This window comes from Thamnophis elegans, chromosome 2 (genome assembly GCF_009769535.1).
Source record: "Thamnophis elegans isolate rThaEle1 chromosome 2, rThaEle1.pri, whole genome shotgun sequence".
NCBI lineage: Eukaryota > Metazoa > Chordata > Lepidosauria > Squamata > Colubridae > Thamnophis > Thamnophis elegans.
This window is the reverse complement of record NC_045542.1, coordinates 77,931,861-77,950,774: the sequence shown is the minus strand read 5'-3', so window position 1 is coordinate 77,950,774 and position 18,914 is coordinate 77,931,861. Positions and strand designations below refer to the sequence as shown.

Genomic DNA, 18,914 nt, shown 5'->3' with positions numbered 1-18,914 from the left:
GCTTCAGCACATTTAACAAAATAGAGTAGAGCTATCTGCAGAATAATTTTATTAATAAAACGTGAATTATTGCAAAAGATTGGCAAGTGCTGGGAGGGAGGCAGGACAATAAACAGTGCAGAGGTCTACAGCTAGTACTGGATTACAACTTCCATTATCCTCATAAAAGGTAAATATAAAGGTCCCCCCTCGCACATTGTTCTCGACTTTAGGGGGCGATGTCCATCTTAGTTTCAAAGCCGAAGAGCCAGCGCTGTCCAAAGGTATCTCTGTAGTCATGTCTAAATAGCAAAGGCGCACGGAACGCTGTTACCTTCCATCAAAGGTGGTTCCTATTTTTCTACTTGCATTTTATACGTGCTTTCAAACTGCTAGGTTGGCAGAAGCTGGGACAAGCAACAGGAGCAGCGAAAAGCCGACGCTAGGGATTCGAACTGCTGAACTACCTACCTTTCTGATTGACAAGCTCAGCGTCATGACACTGAGCCACCGTATCCTATATATAGAGCTTTGCAAGCCTATTTCTCTGCCTCCCTGCAGCCCCGAAACTCTTCCCCCGCGCTTCATCCATACAAATACTACTCCCATTTCTAGCCAGACCTGCTCCTACAATACCCAGCATTCCCGCGCCTCTCCCTGACGCCGGGTTGGAAACGTAATAAACACGCGCCGTGGTCGCCTTTTCTTTGCGTATGCCAACCTGCGGCGGGAAAGCGTGATGCAGAATGCCTGCGACCGCCATATGAACGGCGCCAACAGCTGCTGCCGTTCCCACTCGTGCTGTGGCCGCCCCCGGCGCCTTATCTCTTGCCGGGAGTAGAAGGGCAACGCGGCCCCGGGGACCCGGCCGGGGGGTGGGGAGATGGCGGAGCCCGGCGGGACATCCTCAGGCGCAGGCGGAGCTGGTGGAAATTCCTCGGGGCCGGGCGGGACCGACCCAGGTTCGCTGCCCCCCGGCGACGCGCAGCTCATCGGCCTCATCGTGGGCCAACTCAAGAGCCGCGGCCTCTTCGACGCTTTTCGCCGGGACTGCCTAGCCGACGTCGATACTAAGGTACGGCTGCTGCCCTTATAGGGAGCAGGATCTCTGTTTTGGAATATTGAGAAAACTTCGGGGAGACACAACAAGCCCGTCCTATGGGTATCCCCAACCAGGGACCTCAGGTATTGTTTCGTTTCAGGGCGGAGGAAGCGGGGGACGATAGCAACTTGTGTATCTAATCCAGAAGTCTTCAAACTTGGCAACTTTAAGACTTCAACACCCAGAATTCTGGGAGTTGAAGTCCACAAGTCTTAAAGTTGCCAAGTTTGGGGACCCCTGGTCTAATCACACTTGGCCAATAAAGAATTCTTATTCTAAATCTCCTCGTGTTTTCTTGCCCTTTCCACCTGTTTCTTCTCATTCCTCTCCCAAACAGTAAATTTATTTGTTGTTTTGGCCCTGGGGCTATCCGTCCAGAAGGAGCCCCGTTCACTAGACTGAGGCTGTGCTACTACGCACGGCGATCCGGATTTGGAGGGAAAGCAGGGATAAAAGAGCACTCTAGTCTCTGCCAGTAACAAAGGACTGTGTTTTTAGCTGGGCTCCTGTGTTGGTTTGAATGGGGGCAACTTTTCTCCTTCACATCTGGACCGCACAGCCATACTCTATTTTTCAACTAGAACTAATCTAGATGGGGTGCTTGTAAATGAGCAATAAAATAAAACTGTAAGCCCATGGGGAAGGTGAGCTTTTGTCCTCTTTCATGGTGCCACTCAGATTCTTTCAGTGTTAAGTCACTTATATGGTGAGATTTAAAATAGGGGACATTGAGAACCAGTGTTCTGGATGTGAGAAATTACTGAACTTTGTATCATATTAAGGAGTAAGAATAGACATTAAATCTTAGGCATTAAATTATTATAATTCCCATAGCCTGGCAGTCATATAGGATCAGACGTCTTAGTGTTCTTTCTGTGCAGAGTAAAATTCAGTACAGAAATTACTGCCTCTATAATAAAGAACTGAAACTGCTAATTTTGTTGGTAAAAGTTACCACATTGTTAAACTACCTATGCACTTAGCATTTATACTGTAATATGGATGGGGAAAGATAAAATTTTGTAAAGTGGTCCTCTTCTTGTAAGCAGCCAAATAAGTTACTGTTTATTTGTCAATGCATAAGCCTTGGGTTCATAGTTATTTAATTAGATTAGTGAGTTAATTTGTATGTTTCAAAATCCAAACAGCTTCAAGGCAGCTACCAGAATATAGAAAAATGGAAAATGGATGGCAGGAAAAGAGCCAATCCATTGAATCTGTGCTTTGAGTTTTAAAAGAGTTTTTTATTTATTTTATTAATTCATTAATTTTATTTGATAATAGACAAGTATTCCAAGCATATTTAAACTCAATTACTGATTATTGGCCCACTACTTCCCCTGAAAGTTGGTTCTAAAATTTCTCTACTCTTTCTGTGAAGAAATACTGCCTAACCTTAAGCATCAGTAAGAGCAGCATAATAAAACATATTTTATTGTTTATTGTACAACAGCTTAAGGAACAGAATAGAATAACAGAGTTGGAAGGGACCTTGGAAGGACACTTCTGACAAATGTTTATCCAACATCTTTAAAACTTCCAGTGTTGGAGCATTCACAACTTCTGGAGTCAAATTGTTCCACTGATTAATTGTTCTAGGAAGTTTCTCCTCAGTTCTAAGTTGCTTTTCTCCTTGATTAGTTTCCACCCATTGCTTCTTGTTCTATCCTCAGGTGCTTTGGAGAATCCCTCTTCTTTGTGGCAACCCCTGAGATACTGGAATACTGCTATCTTGTCTCCCCTAGTTCCTGCAACAAATAAAATAAATAAAACATATGCAATAGAGATAGCCAACAAAATACCTAGAGTACATCTAACATTTAAAATGTCGATAATAATATCATCATCCAAGATAATTATAGAGGGCTTTCCCATTTTTACTGCTTTCAGGAAGACCTGCATTAGTAAATTATTATCTTTTATAGATATAAATAACTTCTTGTTTTGTATTTGTATTGTAGTTGCTCCTTAGCCACAGTGCTTAGTTTTGACCTTTTGAAAGATGTTTAGCAAACTATGATGTTTTTAACAGCACTTGCACGGGGAGAGTGCATGGGATGTGATATTCTGCATTTAATACATCAACCATTACTGGGTTAATACAACTGAACAAGAGTTGTATCCCTAAATAGTACTGTCTAAAATCCCAAAGAGAGATTGATTTAATTTATATAACACAGCAAGCTAATATATCTGAACTGGCACATTTTAGTTTCAAAGACCCTTGTTAAGCCTAAGACATTTAGTCAGATGAATGTAATCAATAGGACATTGTTAAAGAATCTACTTTAAATCCTTGCACTGGCTGCATATACACTACATGATCCCCATTACAAGCTCCTTATTTTCCCTTCTAAGCCATTCCAATAGTAGTTGTATTATGATCATTTGAGGCCTTCTGCTCTTTCAGAATCTATTTTGTCTTATAAATGCTTTCACTTTTAAGAATTTAGGCAATATTTCCTGTCAAGTCCTCATCAGCTGTGATCTTGGTCAAAACCCAGTTTAGGAAGGCTATGTATGTTTGCTGAAAGTTAATATACATAGCAAAATACATGAAACAAATAAACAATACATGTTTTATTAAAACTGTATTGATCAGTAAAATAATAACAACATATTGAGATTTTAGTTATGGTCACATGACAAAACATGAAGATAATGCACATTAGGACATTTCATTCAGTTACAATGCCCAGATCATGAGAATGTAAAAAAGGAGTACTAATCAGAGTGCATGACCGTGATACTAATCAGAGTGCATGACCGTGATATGACAATGTTTGTGATCAATGTAAACAAAAGATTGGGTATGATTAACCCTAAGCATCCATTGAAAAATGATTCCTTTTTCTGATCAAATGTCCTAAATCTATTTGTCCTAAAGAAAGCACTAGGTTTAATGTCCTATGTCAGTGACTCCCAATGTGTTTTAAGAAGGGAGAAAGACAGAAACATAAGTATATTCTAAAGATTTAAATTAGCAGAAATGATTAGTAAAGAGTTTTAAAAGATAAGGAATAAAATGTAAATATTATATGTTAGATAGTATATACATTAGTGTGCATATTTGATAAAATCCATGTATAATTAGTAAAACTTAACAGACTATCAGAGATTGTAAAAAAAAAACCACTTCAGAGAAATACATGACAGTATTAGTCCCCGATATAATAGGATATGCTTGGGGTTTACGCCTTCATCACAAAGGTCTCCTGTCAATGCCACCTTTACTGTCACATGTCTGAGCTACCAACTATGGTTAATGAAAGGAAAAGGTATATAAAATAGCCCAAACAAGTGGGGAAATTGATTTAAGACAAGCTAGTAAAAAGAAAAGATCATAACCTTCTAGAAAAGCAAAGGTAAAGAATTGAGCAGAAAAAGAATAAAATACCTATCAAAGAGAAGGATTTAATATAAGATAAGAGATCGAATACAAGATCACAGAGTTTTTTCATACTGACCCAATAATATCTAATGATTGAAAATATATATTATATCATGAGAGGCTAAAAATCAAGGCAAACAGATGAACTTAACCTTTATCAAAAACAGATAATTCAATCTCTAAAACCTTCTAACAACGCAGTCTCTAGTCTTGTGATGAACAGTATACAACTGTTTTTATTATAAATTCTATTTCTAGTGTATATATAATACTATCTCCAATTTCTGCTACAAGTCTTATTCCCTTCGTGAAGTTGAGTCTTATTTCCTTGTACTACATTTTGTGAACACACTAATAACACAAATAATGTATGTACCGTGTTTCCCTGAAAGTAAGACAGGGTCTTATTTTCTTTTGAACCCTGAAATAAGCACTTGACCCTATTTTTGGGGAGGTCTTATTGTTTTTGAGGTGCAGGGGGAGGCAAGCGTGGTCACCTCATGGCTGCTACTGTGTTGCAATATTTTGGGGAGGACTTATTTTCATGGGAGGGCTTATTTTAGCACATGCACTCAAAAGCTCGATTGAGTTTATTATCCAGGGGTCTTATTTTGGGGGAAACTAATATTTTCTGAACTCCAGATGCAGCCAGAGAGCAAAATATACTGTATTTTTCAGAGTATAAGATGCACCGGAGTATAAGACGCACCAAGGTTTTGAAGAGCAATTTTTTTAAAATAGTAGGTAGGTTGATAGAGGGATAGAGAAAGAGAGAGAAATACAGTAGATAGGTAGAGAGAGAGAATAGTTAGATAGGTAGGTAGATAAAGGGAGAGAGAGAAATAGAGATAGAGTGGGTAGGTAGGAAGAAAGACAGTGGGTAGGTAGGTAGAGGGATAGAGAGAGAAATACAGTAGATAGGTAGGTAGAGAGAGAGTAGGTAGGTAGAGGGATAAGGGGAGGGAGAAATACAATAGGTAGGTAGGGAGAGAGAAAGAAAGTGTAGGTAAGTAGGTAGAGAGAGATAAATCGAAAGAGAGAGAGAAATACAGTAGGTAGGGAGAGAGAATAGGTAGATAGAGGAATAGAGAGAGGGAGGGATAAATACAGTAAGTAGGTAGGAAGAGAGACAGAGTAGGTAGATAGATAAAGGGAGAGAGAGAAATACAGTAGATAGGTAGGGAGAGAGAGAGTAGGTAGGTAGGTAGGGAGAGTGATAGGGAGAGAAATACAGTAGGTAGGGAGAGAGAGGTAGGTAGAGAGAGAGATAGAGAAATACAGTAGGTAGGAGGAGAGACAGTAGGTAGGTTGGTAGGTAGAGGGATAGAGAGAGAGAGAGAAATACAGTAGATAGGTAGGGGGAGAGAGAGTAAGTAGGTTGGTAGGTAGAGGGATAGAGAGAGAAATACAGTAGATAAGTAGGGGGAGAGAGAGTAGATAGGTTGGTAGGGAGAGTGATAGGGAGAGAAATACAGTAGGTAGGGAGAGAGAGGTAGGTAGGTAGAGAGAGATAGAGAAATACAGTAGGTAGGGGAAGAGACAGTAGGTAGGTTGGTAGGTAGAGGGATAGAGAGAGAGAGAAATACAGTAGATAGGTAGGGGGAGAGAGAGTAAGTAGGTTGGTAGGTAGAGGGATAGAGAGAGAAATACAGTAGATAAGTAGGGGGAGAGAGAGTAGATAGGTTGGTAGGTAGAGGGAGAGAGAAATACAGTAGATAGATAGGGAGAAAGAGAGTAGGTAGGTTGGTAGGTAGAGGGATAGAGAGAAATAGAGATAGAAATACACTAGATAATTTCCAGGTGTATTTATCCATGTGCTGGAGAAGGAAGTCGCTGACAATCTACAGCACCTAACTTTGTTCCTGCTGGCACAGCACTTGATCAATGTAATTCTCATCGATCAGTTAAAGAGCTTTCCAAAAGGGAAAAAAAAGGTTTTGCATTATGCAAGGCTCCCCAAAACGGCCCGTTTTTCGTGAAAACGGGCCTTTTTTTTTTCAAATAAAAGGCATGAATAGCCTTGAGGGAGGCTTGCAGAGTGCTCCTGGGGGGGGACAAAAACAAGCAAAAAAACAGCCAGTTTTTCACGAAAGTTTTTTGTCAAAACAACTGCATGCCTAGCCTTATGGAGGCTTATAGAGTGCTGCTGGGGACTGGGGAGAGGTGACCCATTTTTTGCTTATTTCTGCCCTCCCCAGTCTCCAGGAGCTCTCTGAGAGCCTTCATAAGTCTATGCATGGCCATTTAGGTGAAAGGGTGGGGCTTCATGAGGCAAAAAAATGCTATATTTGATGCATAAGAAGCACCCAGATGTTCAGCCTCCTTTTTGAGGAAAAAGGGTGCATCTTATACTCTGAAAAATACGGTAATTGATAAAACTGTACAATAAATATTCACCACCTTATCATTAAATGGCTATTTTAGATGAGATATTAAAAGATTCTATACAATATCAGTCAATAGAGTAACATTCTGAATTCATGACAATTTGGGGGGAATTATATTCTATTTCAGTTGCCCAACATGATCAGTCTGTATTTCTGTACTTTAACAATTATTGTACAATAAGTATAATAACACTTCTAAATGTGAAAGTTCAGAACATATATTTAGTGAACAAATAGCAGGGTCCTTCAGGGTGCTTCAGTTGAACTCATGAGGTTTGTTTTTTACAAGGGGCTTCCCTGGACGAAAGGGCAAGGAACTAAAGCTAAAGCTAAAGGGATGGTGGGGAAGGGAACCAGGCAGATTGCCTTTACCATGGGGGGGGCAGGAAAGGTAGCAGGCTAGCAACAGGCCTCGCACCCCATTCCCTCCCATTCCCTCCTGCAAAAAGAACATCTCCCCCCCCCCTCCAATGGTAACGGCTACCTGCCTGGTTCCCTTCCCCACTATCCCTTTAGCAAGGGGTAGCGGGGGGGGGAAAAGAAGCGAGATGCATGTCCTAGCGCTACTAGAGACTGACAGCTCCGCTGTTTTCCTTGCCGTTTCGTCCAGGGAAGCCCCTTGTAAAAAAAACCTCACAAGTTGAACTCGTGAAGTTTTTTTTACAAGGAGCTTCCCTGGATGAAAGGGCAAGGAACACAGCGGAGCTGTCAGTCTCCAGTAGCACTAGAACATGCATCTCACTCCCCCCCCCCAACCTGCCACCCTTCGCTAAAGGGACGGCGGGGAAGGGAACCAGGCAGGCTGTCTTTACCATTGGTGCGGGGTGGGAGGTGTTGGGCCGCGAGGCACGCCTCTTACCTTTCCAGCTCTGTCGTGTTCCTTGCTATTGTGTCCAGGGAAACCCCTGGTTAAAAAAAAAACTTATCGCAAGCTCAAGAAGTTTGATTGAACTCACGAGAAGGAGGTTTTTTTTACCAACGGCTTCCCTGGACACAATGGCGAGGAATGAGATGGAGCTGGAAAGGTAAGAGGCACGCCTCGCTTCTCACCCGCCCCAGAAAATAATCCCCCCCCCCCCCGATAATAAGGCCAGAGTCATAACCTGTCTTATTTTCGGGGAAACAAGGTACTATTTCTTCTTGTTAAATTCCAAGCTTTGTTTTCATTCTTCTACTTATTATAGACAGATCTTTTGAATTTTATCAGGAATATATGGGGAGCCTTTACCAGAAATCCTACTTGACAAGAATTTATTTAAATCAATACAGAAGTACTGTACCAGGGGGAAAGGTGCTTCAGAGCACATGGAGGCATGAATTTAACATCCAACTGCAGCCCTTTAAAATAGACCTTTGCCATAATTGTGTGTCGGTAGTGAAAAGAGTTTGTTTTAAAAACAGAAACTGACAGGGCTACCTTAGAAGCCTTACATACTATGAAGTATCTTTTTTCCTTCAGAGCTAAAGCACTGCATCATCTTATTTGAAGAATATTCTTTGTGTGTGCTGTTCCAAAAGAGTGGGTGTAAAGCATGCTCTTAACAAGCAGAATGTGCCTTAGGAGGCATTCTTGTATGCTTCCATGGTTTCCCCTGCTTGCTTCATTTTCTTATGTTTCAGTTTGCTGTTAGGCTTTATTTTGTTTTTCTTTTAGAATTGCTTGTCAAGAGTTTGACCAGGATAATTTTTTATCCCCAGGGAGAGTTTTATAGGAAACCCATCAAGTTTGTTGTATTCATTATGCAATTTTGTTTAGCCAGCCTATCAGAATTTGAGACAGAAAGTGGACAACTTTGTATCTACCCACCTGGATAAGCAAGAATGGAACCCAGCAATGAACAAAAACCAACTACGGAATGGGCTCAGACAAAGTGTAATTCAGTAAGTAGAAAGTACTAAATATAAAAATTGTTGAAGATAAATAAGCCCTTATATTTGGAAAGAATTAGAAGACTGCTTCCTGGTGGTTCGTAGACCTTCATCTATATATGTTTTACCTATTGAGGTGTTACTTAGGTATCTTTGCAGTCTGACAGATGCCTGTGTGGACATTTTGATATGGTGCAGCTATATGTGCAACCAAATGGACATGGGTTTGCTGCCCTGTAAGCTTCTTTAAAAAGACCTGCATTTTCGTAGGTTCATGCTGTAGTCATACAGTATCAAGAAAACAGCAGTCTATGGAGATCCCCATAGACTTGGTTGGATTTTCAAAGAAAAACTGAACATACAGTATATGCAATATATTATACTAATGTAATGTGATGGGGCATCTGAGCATTGTTACAGGTCTTGTGTTTCTAGAGCAAGTGGCTACATAATGGAGGATTACAAACAACCCTTTTGAGAAAACAGCATATTGGTAATTTGCAGCATTTTAAATCATCTCCTCTTTTATCACCTCCAATCCCAAATAAGACTCAATAGTTTTATCAGTTTAAGGTTGTACGGTGTACTTTTGTCCAGCAGAGTGCAGTGGTAACATACTTTTTGTACGGTTTCCTGAGTAGTTATTGCACTTAATCAGTTTACACAGCACAGCATGTGTTCTTTGTAAATATATAGAGACTACCCACTAGTTTAATTATATCCTGTGGTTTAAGTAAAATTAGATTTTGAATGCCTTCTGTAACTTTTTAATTTTAATATATTAAATTATTCAGGAGAAATGAGAGAAACACATCTTCTGTTTGAAGCATGCAATGAAGAGGAAATAATGGATTACAATCTGTTGCCATACATGTGCTAAAAATGTATATGTACTTAGTGGCAGATATTTTAAAACATAGCCAAGAAAAAAAAAGAAACAGAATAAGAAGAACTGAACTAAAGTAGAAAAGAGATATAAAAGCTATACAAAACTGAATAAAAATTCAAAGTAACATAAATTAGTGTTGCATATTAAGATGTCTTGTATCAGTTTAAGACTTTAAAACCATTATGGAATGAAGCCAATGTTCGTTAATTTAAAAAGTGATCAGTGTAATATGAATAATAAAAAATAACTATTAACTGAAATATTTAATATAAAATTGTATATTTATCAAGCTAAAATTAATATAAAAAACCTATGTTAAGAAAAACCTAAACTTCAGATGTAGTTCATATCCATATGTAGAATTATACAATCCACAAATGTTTTTTGAGCTAAATTATGTATCAAAGTTTTTTTTCAAATATAAGATTATTTTTAACAAGATGGATACTTCCATAGTTTAATTTGCTATTCTTCTAAAGAGGGAATTATATGTGATCTCTAGTAAAAGGCATAAAAAATCTGGGCAGCTGTTGCCATATAAAAAGCCAACTTAATGTATTTTGTAAGATAGAGGTTTGGTAATGTTTAATGAAAACAGTTGGCAGAAAAGAGAATTCAGCCTTTAAAGCCGTTTCATTCTGTAATATATCATCTTTCAAAATTGTTGAGCTTTACACCAGTGCCACCAAATAAAAAAATATTATCTGACCTAATTGTTGCATTTCCAGAAATTTTTAGAAAATATGTCTATCTTGGCAATCTTCACTGGAGTAATATATCAGTGTTAAAACTTATTGTGTTAGTTTTCTCTGTGTGTAACATTCATTTGTCTTCCATTTAACAGCCATCCTATTGTTGCTTAGCAGTTGTATAGTTTAAATTCTGTATTCATTTAATATATCATCTTTCATTTGTTCAGTTTCTAATCATATTTCAATAACATCTTCTAAATGAGTCCAACAGATGTTCTCAAATAGGTTTTTCACATATTGTCATAACTAACCATTCGCCTTGCTTATTTGGAGGTATCAAAAATAATAAAGTGAATCTGACCATTCTAAAGAAAGGATTTTGAAAGATTTAATCTTTGGGTTTTTATAAGAATTGTCTTGCATTCTATAAAATTACTACACATTAAATTTTCATTTTGTTGGAAATTTAACATTGAAACAAAGAAGAATAATCTGACCTGATTATTTTTCTGTGTTTAGATATGCTAAAACATATGTGCCATAATAATGTTTCATGAAGTTCAAAGATGGTGCCGATAAAGCCCTATTTTAAATTCTAACAGAAGTGAAAGATTTAAGGCTCTAACTGGAAATTTTAAAAATGATTTTTTTAATTCAATTATATCTAAATGACTATGGAGATTCTCAGTCATTTAGGTCATGGTTGTTCCAGAGGTGCTTTTTCAAAAGGCAACTGGACTCTTTGTTTTTCCTTGAAGGTTTTTGCTTCTCATCCAAGAAGCTTCTTCAGTTCCCACCTTTATTTACTTATTTATATCCCACCTTTATTATTTTATAAACTGATTATCTGGCCATAGACAATATAGCATTTGTGGGTAATGTTATTTATTCATCTAATGCTGTTTCAGTCACAAAATGCTAACAACCTCAGTTATGCTCAAATTGAAAGTGTGTAACCAAAAACAGTCAAAAATATCCTCTGTGAAAATACATTGAAACCCAGCATGCTGCTGAAATTTCTTTTTAAAAAAATTAAGGGGAAGTACCACCTCAAACAGGTCATCTAATCCCTTTGGAACACCATAATTGATGAGATCCACATTAGCCCTATTTAAATGAGCCCTTAAAACCTGCTACCAAGCAATCAATATTTAACAGTAATTGATTTTTCTGGACATTTTTCTTTTGGTGAGGTAATTCTTTGTTTTTACTCTTTTGTTTTTTACTTATATTTTGTAGGTTGCCCATAGACATTGGGGCTGTTTATGAATTCAATAGAAAAATTAACAAATGTGGAAATGATCAGATTAGCTTTCTCTAGGAAAAAGGCAGCTAGCACGCTAACTGAAAATCACTTCTAGAGGTAGCAGTGAGAAGAGCTTAAATTCACAAAGTAAAGTAAAGCTGTTACCAGATTGTAATGTTTAATGTGACAGAAAAAACTATTTTCCAGTCATGGGTTTAATGTGTTTTATCTATTGACATATTTAATGTTAATTTAATGTTGGCTCAAATTAAATGGACATTAATTTTGCCCTACCTTTATATGTTATACTTTCAAATTCAGCACACGTTGAACCCACCTTGCAGTATAGCAAGTCCTCCAGGCCTCATTTGTATGAAATATAAAAAGAGCAGGAGCACACACTGAGTTCAAAATAAAGTTCAGTTTAGTTTATTAACTGTTGCACAGCTTAATCAGCTCAGAGTAGGGCAAAGACCCCTAAGCATTTCTCTTTATTTATTTCTTCACAGAAAGAGACAATATAAATAGATCTACAAATAGTTTGCAACGCCAATCAATACTAGTTACCATGAATTTATTCCAAGATGCATTTTGTAAGCCATCTTTATATGTAGATATAGTCAGTTTGGGAAATCAAGAAATTTTTAATCTGAGGCAAACCTTCTTGATGTAATAGAATAAATGCTAAAGAGAAAACAACATCTGTCTCACTAATTCTTAGCTTTGCTTGTTCTGTGATTGTGCATATCCTTTTTCTTGTTTCTTGGGACAAACTATGCACCACATAATGCCAGTGGTGGGTTTCAAACATTTTTGGAACCTCTTCTGTAGGTGTGGCCTGCTTTGTGGGAGTGGCTTGCTTGCCATGTGACCAGATGGGAGTGGCTTGGTAGTCATGTGACTGGGTGGGAGTGGCTTGGCAGTCATGTGACCGGGTGGGAGTGGCCAAGTCAATGTCACTGAATTCTTTGCCCCAATGGATGATCTACAAAAAGATATAAAAAAGGAAATTTATTATTTTGTGTACTTACTACTTAAATAAGATTAAAATAAGTACACAAAACAATAAAAGAGCTACTTATAGAAGGAAGATGACTGTCCTTGCCGGTCTTCAATATCACTGACGCGAATGAATGGCCTGCACAAAGAAGAGACACAGAAATGAACTCTTTCATTGCATGCACTGCATTAGGATGAAACCAGTACACAAAATAATAGAATAGGAAGATTACTGTCCTTTTGTGTGTTGAAGTCACCCACTGACCACCTTGCTCCAATGAATGGCCTGCACAAAGAGATACAGAAAGGAAGACTTTAATTGCTTGCACTACTATATTAAAGATGAAACAAGCACACAAAGCAATAAAACAGCTACTTACATAGGAAAGATGACTGTCCTAGCGGTCATATTCTGTTGCCTCTTCATCCTGTTAAATAATACTAACTGTAGAAGAAATAAAACAATATTGGATTCGATTGTAGTTGTAAGCTGAGGACTACACTACAGGTAACAGAAGGGACCACTGTTTTCACCCAACAATGTATAGTCTTTTCAGGAAGGATGTCCCCCAACAAACAGGAAAGATATAGTTTTATATCTAAGAAGTTAGATCAAGAATGAATGTCATAGGTAGATTCACAGAGCAATACAGATTTCTTTTTCTGAAATTTATTCCTCAGTTCAAAAATCAGGAATATATGAATTAGGTTCAGTACTTGGGGCAGACCAAGTAGCTATTCAAGAGTTAGTGGTGTCATGGTTAGAAGCAATGGTAAAGCAAGATATGGATTTAAAACCAGTAATATTTGGTTGGGCATTTCAAAGGGAATACAATACATATTTAATTTTACACATGTTAACAGCTGCTGGAATTGTGTTTGCACAACAATGGAAAAACAAAGATATGAAAATGAATAAATATTAGAATGTGCAGGAATGAATAAATTGACAATTAAAATCAGGAAGGCTTCTAATACTTTTTCACGTGAGATTTGTTTTATCAATTGCTAACTAACAGAAACAGAAATTAGAAATCTAAAAGTATGAAAGAAAACACCAATTGTATAAGGAAAGTTCACTAAAATGTATAAGGAAATATTAGTACTTGATCATTATTAATGTTAGATAATTGCGGGACATTACACATCCACACACACAAACTAAGACAGTGCCAGGAAAACACCAAAAAATAACAATTTTCCCCCAAAAGACTGCAGATGAAATCAGTTTTTTTCCCTAACCCTAAGGACAGGAAAGACAAAGCCACTGGAATAAAAACCATCAAGACATTGTGGGAAATTATAAAGGACAGTGCCAGGAAGCTCACAGAACCAGGAACCACAATTACCTAAACAACCAGGTATCACACAGAAACACACAAAATCTGGCAAAACTGCCTGCCCATAGAAAAGCAGCCACTTTGAGACACATAAACCATGCACCAACCTGCACACTTAAAAGCAACATATTGCATCACAAATAAAACATTTGCAAAAAGGAATAACATTTCTTGTAATAAACATTCTATAAATAATAAATAAATAAAAAATCCCTAAAAATATTTTAAAATATATTCTATAAATAATAAAAAATCCTTAAAAACCATTTAAAAATATTCTATACACAATAAATTAAAATAAACCATTTAAAAATATATCCACAACTCTTAAAAATATTGAGTATTTGAATATTGAATATTTTTAAATGGTTTGTTTTAATTTATTGTTGATAGAATATTTTAAATAGTCTAAAACAATTTAAAAAAAGATTCTACCAACAATAAATTAAAATAAAACCATTTTAAAGTATTCCACACACAATAATTTAAAATAAAACCATTTTAAAGTATTCTACAAACAATAAATTAAAATAAACCATTTTTAAAATTCTATACTCAATACTTTTAAATAAAATGATTTTTAAAAATTCTATACACAATAAATGAAATATTCTTAAAAAAAAACATTAAAAGCATAAAAGAAAAGAAAAACTGGGTCACTTACCAGCAGGCAGAATCAGCAGCTCTCCGGTGCAATGGATGTAGCAGGGAGCAGGCAGGTGACGAGGCAGCAGGTAAGCTGGACTGAAGGGACAACCGGGTCAGCTAGGCCCGCCGCCTGGCAGGCTTAGCCAGCCAGGCAAGGCTGGGGATTGGGGGGCCGGGGGGTAGCAGGAAACCCCCTTTCGGCCATGTGGCGTACACCAGCTCGTGGCTTTCGCAAGGGAAGGCCTGAAGGCCTTCCCACACAAAAGCCGCAGGCTGGCATACGCTAGCTTCCCGCCATCGCGCCCCTTTCAGCCATTTGGTCTACAGCCACTGCCCACCCCCTTTTGGCCACGCAGCATACTCCAGCCCACGGCTTTCGCAAGGGAAGGCCTTCCCACTCAAAAGCCGCGGGCTGGCATATGCTAGCTTCCCGCCGCCGCGCACCTTTCAGCCATGCGACGTACAGCCGCCGCCCACCCCCTTTCAGTCCAGCTTACTCCAGCCCACGGCTTTCATGGGCTGGCATACGATAGCTTCCTGCTGCCGTGCACCTTTCGGCCATGCGGCGTACTGCAGCCCACAGCTTTCACAAGGAAAGGCATGGAGGCCTTCCCACGCGGAAGCCGCGGGCTAGCATACACTAGCCTCCCGTCGCTGCCCTCCCCCGTCGCGCTTAGTTGCTTACCTGAGGGTAGCAGCAAGCTGCTGGAAGGTGAAGCGAAGCGAGTACCCGATCAGCAAGCACGATGCGACAGCTGCTCAGGATCGAGAAAAACTTTTCAAAAGAGGAATGTTGGCCGTTGGCACCACGCTTTTAAAGGAATGTTAGAGGCAGGCGGGTCGACTCCAGCCCACTCACTGATTGTCTGGACTCCAGCCAGTCAGTGAGCGGCGGGCTGGGCTAGTTTAGTGCGGATGGGTGGGGGAGCGAACAAGCTGCGATGGAACGGGCGGGGCGAGCGAGCGACAGGGCCGGGTTAGGCGTTCCGGAACTTACTTCCAGGTCCACCGGTGGAACCTCTTCTAACCGGTACGGTAGATTTGACGAACCTCTTCTACTGAACAGGTTAGAACCGGCAGGAACCCAGCCCTGCATAATACCCTTCTTTTTCACTTAATAAGTTTGCCTCAGAAGTAAGATAAATATAACATCATCAATTGAATTCTGCGTGTGTTAATCTTGTGGATTCTCAGAGCACCTAGGGATGGTTTCTAGGTATAGTTCTGCTACAATAGAAAACTTTCCCACTATAATAGCAATATTGCAGCCTTTATCTGCACTCCATAGAGCTACTATTGCAGAACAAGGCACGACTCACCAAGTAGGAGGTAGAAAAGCATTGGAGCAGATCGGAGTTCATGCCAGATTAGGCCTGTCCTTCTGAAAGGCTGAGTGTCAAAGAATACTGATCTTCTTAAGTGCCCACATAGCCTCAAAATAGCAGGTACTGTTAGTTTTCTGCCCAGGAGGTAGGGTCACATTAGGTTTGCATTTGCGTTCCCAAATGCTCTTCAGTGTCTGTTTTTGCTTCCTGGCTTGTTGCAGACATGACTTAACCCAACCAGACAGCTGATTCCCTGCTCTCTTTATCCAACACAGCCTTGAAGCAATTTCACTGCTTGGGTTTTGACACACTGTTCTCAAAAAAGCTCTTTGTCATGTGTTGCAAGTGTTTGTTTTTGTCTTGTGAAAAAAGTTCCCATATGTCTAGACTTGGCAGAGGTCAGCGCAATTGACAGCGAAAAAGGTCACTTCCCTCACCCACCCACCCACCTATCCTTCCCAATGGGTGTGCTCCCCCCCTTCTGCTTTGTGTGAAGGCATGTTTTTATTTGTTCTTATTTGCATCCCACAAGTCACCCTAACGCAACGTCTGACCACAATAGTTTTTAAGTGGTTGGGCGACCACATATCTGTTGTCCATTTTGCAAGCACCCACGAAAGTGCAGGTTCCGAGCCATCTGGGCTTTCTTTACAAAAGGTGGGGTGCTTCTCCCATGTAAATGCTACCAAGAATGCTGTCATTCTTACCACTGTAAGACTAATTGCAGTTGACATGATGGCTCCAGAGAGCTCTAGGTGGGGGCAGCAGGGAAGATCTTTGACCAAAGCTGAATGGCTCTTTTGTCTCTGCCCCAGGTCAGGGATGCTGGAAGCTGGAGTGGACAGAATTATTTCTCAGGTGGTGGATCCAAAACTTAACCACATCTTCAGGCCACAGATAGAGAAGGCAATTCATGATTTCCTGGCTGCACAGAAGAAAGAGGACATGGTGCCAGCTCCTCCTCCTCCCCCAGAGCCTGAGACTCAGAATCCTTCTCCACCCCAAGATGCCTCGTAAGGTCTGGTATTGCGGCACATCTTTCTTTGCACACATTTGTAATCCATTTGTGAGCCACTCATGCAAATTAAATAGCCGAAGGACAGTATTTGATTGTCAGGTCAGTGCCAAAATTACTGCAAAAGTAAGAACAAGCTGTGACTTCGAAGTCTATCATATTTGCCATTAAAAGCACTGCAGTATTGTACTTGGTCCTCTTTGTTAGTAATAGTACATTTTTTTACCAGGCGAGGCAGCAATTTGGTTATTGAGTAGCTACTCAAAGATACAGGAAGGATTGCAGCTCAAATTATCCTTGAGTAAAGGCTTAATTATTAAGACACCATTAATCCTGGGGTGGGGGTGGGGGAGAGTGGACCAGTCATTAAATATGTGAAGAAAGACATAGATTCATGTATAGAGTGCTGTTTCAGCTGAACCTGAATTATCTTAACTAACCAATTTGGGTAACTTACACAATTGATTAGGAGCCCATAGCTATCTCTCAGGTAGCTCTCATCTTTTAGGACATTGATATGTTTTGCAGACTCCAGATTGAGCATCCCAATGTTGGTAAATACTAACCATTTCTATTAGGTGCCCCATATAACACAACTTGTCAACAATTACGGTAATGGCAATGAATTTGAATGTGCACTGCTTTGCTATCATGAAGTTAGAGATTTAGGAAACCTCTTTTAGAACTTAGAGAACTAGATCTACAGTCCCTATTTTTAGCAAAGCTCCAACTTGCTCAAAGACAGGAATAGAAAATCTGCCTTTTGGTTTTTGAGCTTCCCTTCTTCACCAGACTCATGAGTTGCTATCCTGTAGGCTGCATCATAGAGAAAATCCGGCCTCTACTGCAGAGGGTTTTCTCTGTCTTCACACGTGGTGTGAAGTTTAGTGTGGTATTAAGGACATACCCCACCCCTTACTTAGACATAGAACGAGAATAGATTCTCTTTTAAAGCTACGTCTCAAGGCATTGGAAAGCACAAGGTCTTGTTGCTTCTAGGATTCTTTTAAAGGTAAGTCAGATGGCGAAGAAAGTCCACCTTTTAGTGTATTACATAAATCTGTATTTTAGTCATTTGTCAAGAGAAAATACAGCTCCCAAATCCTGATACAACATTGCGAACACACTCCTTAATCTTTGTTCTGTTATCACAGCATATTAGCACATCAATCTTACCATTGATAAACCTAGTAACCAGGTTTATGCTGAATTTAGAGCCTCTTTTTGTTTGGCTATTAACTAAGTTGAAGTAGCAGCTGGCTTAATGACATTATCACAAAACTGATTTTTATCTTTTCCTTTTGCAGTGCATTTCTGGATTTAAGGTGGCTACAGTTTCAAAACCCAGGCTGACAATTTGGCAACGGGCTACATATCTGCAGGAATACAGATTGTCAGCTATTATCAACTGCGATTGAGGAACAGGGTTGGCAAAAGTCACCAGTGGTTTCTGTTTGGAATGGAGGGATCAACTAGATGTGGAAGAGTATTGCTATTTGCTGAAGTAGCATCTGTTTTGCTATTTCTGTGTTTGGGGAATGGCCTCTTTTTAAGGAGCCACAATAGGGGAAAGGGTTTCGGGTGTGATGTTAGTGGATTTGGTGGTATTGGGAAATGTAGCAATAGGAAAGGGTACATTTTTCAGTATGCTTGGTTTCCTTAGAGGCCGCTGTGTCAGAATTACCCAGAAGGCTAGGTAATTGAGCAGTGAGCATGCAAGTATAAAGCAGTTCAATTTACTAGAAAATGATTCTTGGGTCTAGATCATTATTGAATTTAAGTAATACCTCACTTGCAGTGCCTATCCAAGTCTCTTTCAACCACAAGAATTTTTCATAATTGGCTTTTTACCAGTGTCCAAAGCAAAGTCGCTGCCAGATTTCTGGAGGTGATATCTTTTATACCGAGAGGCTCAGTTTCCTTACATTCTGATCAAAGAAATCGGCATGGGACAAGAAATGGCTTCTTCTGGGGGCTTTGCAGTAGGAGACTGTTGTCTCGTTTGTGACATTCTTCAGGTGCCTGTTCAAAG

The 18,914-nt window shown here is 39.4% G+C and overlaps 1 protein-coding gene across 1 annotated transcript; it reads left to right on the top strand.

Moving 5' to 3' along the window:
- Positions 1-705: 705 nt before the first annotated feature.
- Positions 706-18,600, top strand: BOD1 (biorientation of chromosomes in cell division 1). Its single transcript, XM_032210178.1, has 4 exons — positions 706-1,054; positions 8,616-8,740; positions 16,683-16,885; positions 18,190-18,600. Exons 1-3 carry the CDS (start codon positions 863-865, stop codon positions 16,882-16,884), a joined length of 519 nt encoding a protein of 172 aa, XP_032066069.1. The 5' UTR covers positions 706-862; the 3' UTR covers position 16,885; positions 18,190-18,600.
- Positions 18,601-18,914: the final 314 nt, after the last annotated feature.

Excerpts from the sequence above, each read along its gene's own strand:
- BOD1 (XM_032210178.1), top strand. The coding sequence starts at position 863 with ATGGCGGAGCCCGGCGGGACATCCTCAGGCGCAGGCGGAGCTGGTGGA. Across the intron at positions 1,055-8,615 it reads TAGCCGACGTCGATACTAAG|CCAGCCTATCAGAATTTGAG; the intron begins GTACGGCTGCTG and ends AATTTTGTTTAG. Across the intron at positions 8,741-16,682 it reads CTCAGACAAAGTGTAATTCA|GTCAGGGATGCTGGAAGCTG; the intron begins GTAAGTAGAAAG and ends TCTCTGCCCCAG.